The 12,473-nt window shown below is 36.8% G+C and overlaps 1 protein-coding gene across 1 annotated transcript in view; it reads right to left on the bottom strand.

Moving 5' to 3' along the window:
- Nucleotides 1–12,473, bottom strand: part of LOC107574533 (glutamate receptor ionotropic, kainate 2) — a 46,454-nt gene that overhangs the window by 18,844 nt on the left and 15,137 nt on the right. Inside the window, exons 3-7 of the mRNA XM_016260990.1 lie at nucleotides 10,775–11,032; nucleotides 7,346–7,527; nucleotides 6,855–6,908; nucleotides 6,586–6,759; nucleotides 2,354–2,497 (exon numbers count right to left, since the gene is read on the bottom strand). Coding sequence (XP_016116476.1) covers nucleotides 2,354–2,497; nucleotides 6,586–6,759; nucleotides 6,855–6,908; nucleotides 7,346–7,527; nucleotides 10,775–11,032 — 812 coding nt within the window. The remainder of the gene's footprint in view (nucleotides 1–2,353; nucleotides 2,498–6,585; nucleotides 6,760–6,854; nucleotides 6,909–7,345; nucleotides 7,528–10,774; nucleotides 11,033–12,473) is intronic.

The following is a 12,473-nucleotide window of genomic DNA, read 5'->3' on the forward strand; positions in this document are numbered from 1 at the left end:
TATTAAATAAACAAGAAATAAAAAAATTATAATATATTTTCCTCTCCAGACGGTGGTCATATGTTGTCTATATTTTGTAAGGATACTTATTTTTTAATATAAAACTAAATTTGGCATAGTGTATAATGGGATAATTAAATAATTTAAAATTAATTTCACACATAATGTTTGGTTTGCTATTCATATCATTAGATCTTATTTTAGAGATGCATGGAGAGTGTTTCTGAATAATTTTTGCTTTGTTTATCAGATTCTGTTAAGTTAAGTGAAATCTCACATTTACAATAGAAGATTTGATGGCTTTATATCTGACACAGTTGTCTCACATTACAGTGTTTTTTTGGCGTCAGAACGACTGAAGCGCATCTCCGTCTCTGTGAGAGAAGCTCATTGTTCTCCAGGATCATCGTTCTGAAGTTTGACTTCAAAGCACAAACAGAGACAGAGACGGAAATGGTGTTTCTGCAGGTACAATGTGTAATTTTCACAAATTACCCATGACGAGAGCAAAGATCTGACGAGAGACACGCAGGCGACACTCACGATCTGAACATCAACAAACACACCTGCAGAACAACAGAGACTCAAACACGCGCTCTTCTCCTGAAGGATTGAAACGCTCTCCCTGCAGCACTCACTAGTGCTCTTCACAGAATATTCTACATCGCTGTCTGATTAGCCCCGCCCACCGATTCAACGTTGCACAGTTCATGACCGCTTAAAGTCAGTTATGACAATGGCATTTTTAATAGGTTTAGTGCCTTTCATTTGTTTAGTCTTGTCCCATCACCAGCATAAAATTATTTTTCTCTCACCCACCTTTCCTCTCTTCACCTGCGTCTTCTCTACGTAGTCTGTTGCACGCTTTTTCTGTGAAAATCAAGCACTTCAACTAACAGCTTTTCTCAAAACAAATGGAAACTAACCCAAAAGTGACACTTCGGGAATGCCATTTGGTCAACATTAGACCATCAGAATGGCATCTACCCTTCTTGAAAACCTCTCACCCCAGACTCTACCCTTAAATTTCTACACTAACCTCTCCTTCAATGTATTCATGTCTCAAACCTGTTGCATCAAGATTATTAAATTATTTAAAGCCAAAGTAAATCAATTCTGTTCACATTTACATCCTCAAGTCTTTCCAAACCTGTATATTTTTTTTTCTTCAGAGGAATAGAAAGGCTGAATTTTTTTGAGAATATTCTGGACACTTTTAAATATAGTGAACAAAGCCATATGAAAGAGTGCACTTCATGAATCACTGATAAATCTTCCCTGAAACCAAATCTCTGGAACGGACTAACACTTGTATGAACACAAAAATAGTTTTAAAACTGTTCTATTCATCACTCAAAATACATATAAAAAAACTTGGTATATAAGGCATAATTTGGGCTATTTTGGTCATTTCTGAAGCTTGACAGACTCTGGTCACTGTATACTTTCACACAGGTGTGGAACGACAACAGATTGTACATGTTCAATTGCTTACTATTAGGGGTAGCCCTGCTCACCGATTCGAAATCGGTCTGATTAGCCCCGCCCACCGATTCGAAATCGCTGTTTGATTAGCCCAGCCCACCGATTCAACGTTGCTGTCTGATTAGCCCTGCCCACCGATTCGAAATCGGTCTGATTAGCCCCGCCCACCGATTCTACATCGCTGTCTGATTAGCCCCACCCACCGATTCTACATCACTGTCTGATTAGCCCCGCCCACCGATTCGAAATCGGTCTGATTAGCCCCGCCCACCGATTTTACATTGCTGTCTGATTAGCCCCTCCCACCGATTCTAAATCTAAACTATGATGATTTTTGATGTAAAAATCTTGAATACATTATAAGATAAGTACAAAATAATAAAAAAGGAAGTTCATGAACCCTTTAACTTAAAGTATTCTAAAAGAATCAACAGGTCTTTAAATTGAATAATTAGATTCATGAATTATTGAATCTAACCCAGATTAACTGAATAGATTCATCGAACACTGAGCTTTTGATTCACATTAAACATATTATTGAGTTTTGAGGGAAAAAGTGATTCATTTGAATCTGAAAGTGAAAGTTCAGATGCTTACTTTGAATCACAGTGAATCATCTATCTGGTCACAGTTTCTGGTATTCAAGTTATTGAATGTAATATTTAGTTTGAAGTTATTGTTTGTGGTTAGGTTGTGTTACAAACAATTGAAAGAGCATTGAATTTTTCAAAGTGTTTTATTTTATTCTTGTATGGTGCAAGGTGTATTATCATCTCAGGTAAAATAAATACATTAAATAAATTAAACTAAAGTAGTAATGTGTAATAGATTGAATTTATTGAATAATAGCTCTGTTTTGTGCCTGTACCTCTTTAATGAAGCTGATGAATCGTCCCCCGAAGCGCCAGGGTTTGTGTCGGTTGCACTGCAGTGAGCTGACGGTGATCTGCGGAGACTGCTGAACCGCCACTGCCACCACATGAACCGCATCATACATCAGCGCCGCGTCCGTCTGCACACACACACACACACACACACACACACACACACACACACACACACACTTATTCAGAGGAAAATGTTGCTCTCAGTTTGTGTATGTGTGTGTGAGACCAAATGTCCCCACAAGGATAGTAAAACCTGACATTTTTGACATTGTGGGGACCGGCCTGCGGTCTCCACGAGGGAAAAAAATTATGTTTATCTGAAAGTATAAGAAGGCAAACAGGTTTTCTGTAAGGGGTAGGTTTAGGGTTAGGTGATAGAAAATATAGTTTGGTCAGTATAAAAGTAATAGAAGTCTATGGAAAGTCCCCACAATTCACAGAAAAAGGTGTGTGTGTGTGTGTGTGTGTGTGTGCGCGCATGTTTTTTTGACATATGAGGACACAAATTTGTATAATGACATGGGTATGACATAGGTATTACAACGAAAAGGTGATTTATGAGGACATTGCCCCATGTCCCTATTTTTTAAAACGCTTATAAATCATACAGAGTGAGTTTTTTAGAGAGAGAGAGAGTGTGTGTGTGTGTGTATGTGTGTGTGAGAGAGAGAGAGAGTGTAATTTGTTATAATAATGTGTGTGTGTGTGTGAGTGCATTTTCTCTGACAGACACTGAACATCTGATGATGATGATGATGATGAGCTTTCATCACTACTGTGTTGAGTTATAATGAATCTCTCTGTGCACACATTCTGTAAAACTCATTGAAATCACCGTCACAGGCCTCCTGCCACACGCTAGCAACAGAGATTCACCACACGGGCAACGGTTTCCATGGCAACTCTGCCTCACTGGCGGCAATGGTTGTCAAGATGAGAGAGTGAGAGAGTGCAGTCTGTCTATGTCTCTCTCTCTCTCAGTCCTATCAGATCTTATGTATTGTAGAAACACACACTGAGGCTCAACAGATGTGATATTATAACTGAAATGATAGTATGCAGTATGCTGAACTTTTACATTAGTGAAGCTGAAAATAAAACAGCTTAAATTATCCTAAGCTGGTTTGCTGGCCTGAGCTGGTTTTAGCTGGTCTTCACCCGAGTGTCCACAGGAGGGCGATGTGTCTCAGTGATTCGCTGATTAACGTCGTGAAGAATTAAAAGGGCACCTGCGTGGAGCACATGTGCACAAAGCTTACGGCCTGATATGATCTCAGAAGCTAAAGAGCAGAGTTTTTGGATTAATTCACTGGGATTTTACTGCTGAGATTGAGACCTAACTCGTTGCGAATTAGCTACGGATGAGAGCTGGCAATGAATCAAGAGACAGTGGCGAAGCGACTCATCTGAACTTTCAGATTCACAGCGGCTGAAGCTTCATGACAGACGAACAAGTATTTAGCTGTTTATTAATCATTGAGTGTTTGAACTGTTAGAATTTAAATACTGATAGTTTGAACTGTTGGAATCGAATCATTGAGTGTTTGAACTGTTGGAATCGAATCATTGAGTGTTTGAACTGTTGGAATCGAATCATTGAGTGTTTGAACTGTTGGAATCGAATCATTGAGTGTTTGAACTGTTGGAATCGAATCATTGAGTGTTTGAACTGTTAGAATCGAATCATTGAGTGTTTGAACTGTTGGAATCGAATCATTGAGTGTTTGAACTGTTGGAATCGAATCATTGAGTGTTTGAACTGTTGGAATCGAATCATTGAGTGTTTGAACTGTTGGAATCGAATCATTGAGTGTTTGAACTGTTGGAATCGAATCATTGAGTGTTTGAACTGTTGGAATCGAAATACGATAGTTTGAACGGTTTGGATTGAATTGTGAGCGTTTGAACCGTTAGAATTGAATCAGTGAGCGTTTGAACTGTTGGAATTGAAATACCGATAGTTTGAACGGTTTGGATTGAATCGTGAGCGTTTGAACTGTTAGAATTGAAATACCGATAGTTTGAACTGTTAGAATTGAATCATTGAGTGTTTGAACTGTTGGAATTGAATCATTGAGTGTTTGAACTGTTAGAATTGAAATAGTGATAGTTTGAACTGTTAGAATCGAATCGGTGAGCGTTTGAACTGTTTGAATTGAGTCACTGAGCTTTTGATTGTGTAAACTTGAATTACTGATGTGAACTTTGTGTAAAGCTGGATATGTCCTAATGAAGTTGATTCAGTGAAAGGACTGATATGCCAGTTTATCACACACACACACACACACACACACACATGAGGAATACAGGACTTTAGGAAACCACAGCTTAAAGTTAAAAATTCAACACAAAATGTAAATTAATATTCAAATCAGTTTGAACTCATTAACTCATCTCATAAGAAACGTATCCACAGTGTTTCCCAAAGTTGCACCGCGAGTTGCCAGATTGTGTTTATTCACTCGGCGCTAAACAAGAGCATCAACATGGCAACAGCGGAACACTCCAGCATCAGGACCAGAACCGTACAGTACAGCAGCGAAACAAATGCAGCAAATGTCATCATTTAACTCCGGAAAGCCTGACATAACATGACGTAAGAGTCCAAAAAATCAGATGTTTTGAAGTTTGTGTGTTTTTGTTTTTTTATCATATTTGGTCATCGGGCTTTTATGGCTCATATAATCTGATGTAGTGAGAATATGGAGGAAAAAACAGCTCAGTTTTATTCAGAGACTCAAACTGAGCAAAAATATGAATTTGCTGCAGAAGCGGATATTTCTATGATGAAATTCTGATGCTTGTGATTTAAATCAATGAGATCTTTATAACAGTGCAGCAGATACTGACATAAAATGATCTAAATATCAGTCGTAGCTCTATATCTCCAGTAATCTGTCTCAGTGAGATGAGAGTGAAATGCTCCAAACATATAATGCAGTGATTGAGAGCTGAAGAAATAAAGGCTCCTCAGAAGATGTGAGATGTTCTGGAGGCTTGTGAAGATCATTCCTCCGCTGAGGAACAGTGAAAGTAAAGCTTCTGGAAACAAACGCTCCTCAAAAGATCCTGAGGATCAGATTTGAGACTCTAAAACATGATTGATGGAGAATCAAGTAAAGCTGAGCTGCTTCAGTGCAGTAAGTGTTCATCTGGAGATATTACTGACGTTATTCTGACGCTTACTTGATCAAAACCAGTCAAGATTTTTCAGATCAGTCAAGATTTGACACGAGAAGCTCGAGCTGAAGCTGGATGTTTCTACAATTACACTAAAAGAGCTTTTACTGATAAAACACTATCAATCAGAGACAGAAGACATGTTTTAAAAAACATTTTGATCATTTAGACACTTGAAATGTGTGTATCAAGTACGATAACGATATGAAGTGTGTGTGTGTGATTGTGTGTGAGTCTGTGAGTGTGAGTGTGCATGAGCGTGAGTGTGTGTGTGTGATTGTGTGCGTGTGTGTGTGTTTTATGGCATCTGATGGTCTGATATCATCAGCTATTTCATCTCTTTGTTTTCAAATAACGAGCAACAAACCGCAGATGAACTCTGAGTGAACACACTGAGCTCGTACAGAAGAAGTAATAGTTCTGCTGCTAATGAATTCCATTATCCATCCGTCTGATTACATCTGAAGAGCAGCTTTACTCGTGCAAATGAGGCCAGACGAGAGAAAGTCATAAACATCCGTAACTCTAACAAAGCGCTTCATCAGCTTGCGTCGCTTATTTATTATTCAGCCCAGCCCTTTATCTTCTGATATTAATAATCGCTCAGCGGCGAGATGATTTACAGCCGATTTCAGAGTGCGTTTCTCCGGAGAGGATCGTGGGAGATTCGTCGATATCCACACGTCTGTGGGCTTTTCCAGGAGGATTATATATATATATAGCCTATATATATATAGCACAGATTGATTTTGTGAAACTGCTGACACACACACACACACACACACACACTCACACTCACACACACACTTCTGTCTGTCTGAGAGAGAAGAACAGAATAAAAGCGAAAAGAAAGCGCAAAGACGGATAAAGAGCTTTCAAACGGGAAGCGTCACCCGCACTTGAGGAGCAGAACCACAAACGGCCGTATAATAGCAGTATAAACACACTCACTCACTCACTCACTCACACACACTCACTCTCACACACACAGACACACACACACTCACTCACTCACACATACACTCACACACACCGTCATGAATCCGTCCAGCAGGCCCGAGTCAGGTTTGGGCGGAGCCTGCAGTCGCTCCATTGACCATTTCTCGATGATGGATGACACCTGCGGACTCTCCGTGTTCAGGATGCGGAAACCGGTCATATTCACTCCGCTGAAGCGATACGGCTCCATATCCAGAGCAAACAGGTCCTGTGGACGAACACACGCTTATCATGACATGTGAAGGCTTCATTTATTTGATCAAAAATACACACATGCACTGTGTGTGAGTGTGTGTGTCTCACCAGAGTTGTAAAGATGTAATGATAGTATTCCGTCACCATTCCCATTGAAAGAGCCTGCGGAAAAATTAAATAAAATAACACAACATGAATGGATCATATTTTACTAAACACACACCAAAAATTATTTTTTCATGAAAATCAAACACATTTTTCACACAAAAAAACCTCTCATTAACCTGTTTTACTTTTGAATTTTTGGTAACGCTTTATTTTAAGGTGTCCTTGTTGTTGCACATTACATTTACTTACTATTATAATAACAATAAATTATGCATAATTACATGCAAGTAACACTAAGCCAAATCCTAACCCTAACCATATCGTACGTACATGTAGTTAATTAATATTACTCTGTATAAGTACACTAGTTTGTAATTCTCATTATCCCAATCTCAATATTCAGTTGAGAACACTTAGTTGATCTTAAGAGTCATTTTTAGCATATTAAGTACGTGAAAACAGAGCACTTTAAGTACATTATGGAAGCTCACCTGTTTGAGGATCCAGGCTGCCATCTCGTGACTGCAGTCGAAGATGACGTGAAACTCCTTGGCTTTCTTCATCTCCTTCAGCAGCGGTTTGGCGTCCTTGGTGTCGGCGGCGAGCTGCCGGATCTTCAGGCGGATGTTGTATCTGGATGGAGCTTTAATGAGCTCCTGCAGGCGGATGAGACCTGCAGACATGACAGCAGATCCGTATCTGAAAACATGTCCCACAAACACACAATACAGCTCTGAACAACCTGCAGAGGCACACACAACTTCAGCGCTTTGAGGAAAGAAATGCATGTTTATTTGCAATTGTCTCTCAAACAGCAGAAGCACACACCAGATCTGCAGAACCATGCACTAATACTCAGCCTTTGACGCGGTTTTCAATTTCATAAAACACTTTTTGCAAAACACAACACACAGTTCTCTATGCAGCACACACAAATATTATGGCAAAGGTGTTTGCAAAGGTTAGCTTTTGTGGTATTTTGAGCGCAGTGCTTCATTTTGCAAGAGATGCGAGGCGTTTTGCATTTTGTGTGCAATTCTTTGGATTTCTGCGAGTTTTGAAAAAAAATAATAAAAAAAGAGGCAAAGTTTTGAAAATGTAAGCAGTTGAAAAAAAAAAAGTTAAAGGGTTCACCCAAAAATGAAAACTATCCCATGCTTTACTCACCCTCAAGCCATCCTAGCTGTATATGACTTTCTTCTTTCAGACGAATGCATTCGGAGTTATATATAAAAACATCCTGGCTCTTCCAAGCTTTATAATGGCAGTGAATGGGTGTTGAGATTTTGAAGCAACATAAAGTGCATCCATCCATCATAAAAAGCGCTCCACACAGCTAATAAAAGCCTTCTAAAGTGAATCGATGCGTTTGTGTCCGAAAAATATCCATATTTAGATACACATACACATCCACATATTTAAAGGGGTCCTATTATGCTCTTTTACAAAGTCTTGATTTTGTTTTGGGGGTGTACTAGAACATGCTCTAATGCTCGGTGGTTCGAAAAACGCATAATTTTTGACATAATTTACATTATTTCAACACCTCTCTCCCCAGGCTGGCACAAACGGCTCGATTAGTTCCGGCTTTGATGAAGGTCCGCCTTCCGAAAAACAAAATGTGTTGTGATTGGTTAGCTGTCCCAGTGCGTTGTGATTGGCGAACAGCTTAGACGGTGTTTCAGTACTGCCCTGCCTCTTGCTCCGTCTTTCAACAAAAGCTTTTGGGCGAGTCCGGCACTAATCCCTTGTGTTGTGGAAGCTGTCCTCAGTAAAATGCGCAGCACACAATAGCAAATTGGGGTTATAATGCTCAGGGACAGAGTTAAAAGTAAATTGCAACCACTGTTTCCTGACATCATCCGCTTTCGGAAGTGAAAAAAAAACAGCGTTTCAGGCGGTCGCGCAACGGACGAGAAGCATCGCGTTGCGCCACATCTTTAAAATTCAAATAAACATACACACTACACACTGACTAAAATTCAAAAAGTGAAAAAGCGTAATAGGACCCCTTTAATATAACTCCGACTGTATTCGTCTGAAAGAAGAAAGTCATATACAGCGGTGGCCAAAGTGATTAGAACACTAGTATTTTCAGCAGCTAAAAAAAATTTGTAGAATTAATAAATATATTTAAAAATATAAATTATAATACTTATACAATTAAATTATACAATTACATTTGTATTAATAAATAAAGTAATGAATATATATATATACACACACACACACACACACACACAGACACAATATTTTAATTAATTAATATATAATATATATATAATTCCGCTTTGGTATTTATTTATTCATTTCCAATTAGCAATTTTAGTGCTTCAAATACAACTTTTAATTATAATGCTCATTTACAGCCTAAAAAATGTCCTGTTAAATTTACAGTAAAAAAGTGACCTTTAACTGCGAAAATTAATAAATTTTTCCTTGCAATAACCTTAAATCCGACACTATTTTAAAGTAAATGTACATATAATGCATGCAGTGTTTATTCTCCTACAGCGGGAGCCGCCGCTGAACACCTCATTAAAACAAACGATTCCAGCTCCCGCTTTGATTCAGTTTGTGTGATTACAGGTAAAACGCTCAGAGAAGGTAATAAAATCCTTCTATTAATTAGAAAAGAAAGACTAATGAGGAAAGCGCTGCGGGAGATTCGTTTGGCGAGAGTGAGTGAGTGAGATCTGCCCAAACTCAGTCTCATGAATTATGAATATCACTCCAGCACATTATGATAATGTTCTGTATATGCATTAAACATCCAGATGACCTGAAGGTTGGTGACAAATGGAGATGTCCGTGAACCGTTTTCTTTTTATTTATTTATTTAACGTGACGATTTTAGGTTAAAATGTACATATGCAGAAGGGAACATGTTTATTTGAAGTCCTAACATTTCTAGTTCGTTTTAAAAGGTCTTACACTTTTTTTAAATTTATGCATTTACATTCTTCATCATTTACAAATGTTTACATTTTTATTTACAATTAGTTAAATTTTATTTACATTTTTGTTTTTATTTATACCCATATTTATTGTTTGTTTTGTTTACAAACATTTACATTCTTGATTATTTATTTACAAATATTTACTTTCATAATAACTTACTAATATGTGCATCTTGATTTTTATTTACATATAGTTACCGTTTTTAAATAAAAATTTTAAATTTACATTTTTGCAAATTTATTGACTTGATGTTTATTGACAAATCTCCTTTTTATTTATAAATATTAACATTTTTGTTTGTGTTTACAAATATTTACATTCTTAATTGTTTACAAATATGTGCATCTCAATTTTTATTTACAAATATTTACATTTTGTATTTTTATTTACAACAAATTAATTTTGTATTTTTATTTACAAAAATGTACATCTTGATTTTTATTTATAAATATTAAAAATTGTTTTCATTTACAAATATTTACATTCCGGATTTTTTTTTTTTACATTTATAAACATTCATTATTTTTTTATTTACAAATATTTACATTCCTAATTATTTACAAATATGTACATCTTGATTTTTACTTATAAATATTTACATTTTTGTTTTTATATTCAAATATTTGCATGCTTAATTTTTATAGTTATTTATTTATTTTTTATTTTTGGGTCTTGCATTGCAACGAATTCATTTATAAAAATACAAGTAATCAAAATTTCGACTCAAATTTACACAAAACTGATCTAAAAATGATAATAAAAAATATAATAAAATATTTCTGAGATGATGACTGCATGGTGTAATGATGTGATAAAGAACATTAGCACTGTTTGCAGTGTTTACCGCTGCATACTGTGTTCTGTTTCACATACTGTTATTAAAGTGCAGCACGCAGTGTGCATACTAGTGTTCTCTGTAGTGTGCTCGTGGTCTGTGTCTGTGATTGGCTGATGCTCACCGGTGCTGTCGTCATACACCACCGTCACCGTCCTCCACCTGAAGAAGTGCACGAGGTCCAGTATGGCCCGGCTGAGCGAGCAGAAGTCCGGATACAGACTGACGTAATACGAGTCTCTGTTATCAGACACCTGGTGCTTCCAGCGCGTCTGGATGTGAGGCACGCCCAGAGCGTTCGAGATCGACTGCACCGCATTGGCTGAGGAGCTGTGGGAGGGGCCGAAGATGGCGGCCACGCCCAGCGAGAGCTGCTCGCAGGCTGTGATTGGACGACAGAAAACACACAGGGCCAATCAAACAGAGATAAAAGCTCAACACTCTTGCTTATTTACAAACTTTTACATTCTTGGTTTTTATGCACAAATAATGCCTTCTTGGAGTTTATTTACAAATATTTGTGACCCTGGAGCACAAAACCAGTCATAATAATCTTAATATAAATAATCTTTCCATTGATGTATGGTTTGTTAGGATCGGACAATATTTGTAAATCTGGAATCTGAGGGTGCAAAAAAATCTAAATATTGAGAAAATCATCTTTAAAGTTGTTCAAATGAAGTTCTTAGCAATGCATATTACTAATCAAACATTAAGTTTTGATATATTTACGGTAGGACATTTACAAAATATCTTCATGGAACATGATCTTTACTTAATATCCTAATGATTTTTGGCATAAAAGAGAAATGTATAATTGTGACCCATACAATGTATTGTTGGCTATTGCTACAAATATGACTAGTTTTGTGCTCCAGAGTCACATTTATATTATTTTATTTACAAATATAAAAAAAAATTGCAATTTACAAATATTCCCATATTTTGGTTATTTACAAATATTTACATTCTTTGCTTTTATTTACAAACATTTACATGTTTGGGTTTTTATTTACAAACATTGAAATTATTGATTTTATTCACTAATATTTACAGCTTTGGTTTTCATGTATTGTATCAAAGATTTTTATTTTTTTAAATATTTACATTTTTGGCTTTTATTATTATTATTATTTTTTTAATTTACCAATATTTACATTCTTGATTTTTATTTATATATATTTTTTAATTTACAGATGTTTACATTCTGTTTACAAAAATGTTACATTCTTGATTTTTATTCACATTTTTGATTTACAAATATTAACATTTGTTCTAATTTATTCCTGAGAAGTGTTTAAACGCGTATCCTCTTTAGGTGTTGCAGCTTTATTTGTGTGTGTTTTACTGTGATTGCATGTGTTTTACCGCAATTTGTTCTATGTTTTATTTTCTGTGGTTATAGACACGGACACGAATGCTGTTTATTGGAGATGTTGTACTGAAACCTGAACTGTTTTTGTGCGTTTACAGTATAAATCTACTCCCGTTGTGTTTGGCTGTGGATCAACATGATGATATCATTTATTCCATCATACTCTCTGAATAATTGCAGACACGTTTCTTTGGTAAAAACAGCTTTTTCACGGCAGTCGAGGTCACTAATGCATGCTCTGTTTGTGCATGTCATCTCAGTCTGTGTTAGACGGGTCCTGACTGCTATCTCTCTTTCCATCCCAGCGTAACCGTCGCGACGTCGCGACTCAGCCTGAGAATAAAGGGTCATTAAAATTACAAATGAAGCTTTGGGCTTGAAATGACAGAGCACAGGAAAACAGGAAAACGTGGGACGGAGAAAAGAGACGATTTGCCGGAAAGTACAG

This window comes from Sinocyclocheilus grahami, unplaced genomic scaffold (genome assembly GCF_001515645.1).
Source record: "Sinocyclocheilus grahami isolate Dianchi unplaced genomic scaffold, SAMN03320097.WGS_v1.1 scaffold2263.1, whole genome shotgun sequence".
In the NCBI taxonomy this organism is placed as follows: Eukaryota; Metazoa; Chordata; class Actinopteri; order Cypriniformes; family Cyprinidae; genus Sinocyclocheilus; species Sinocyclocheilus grahami.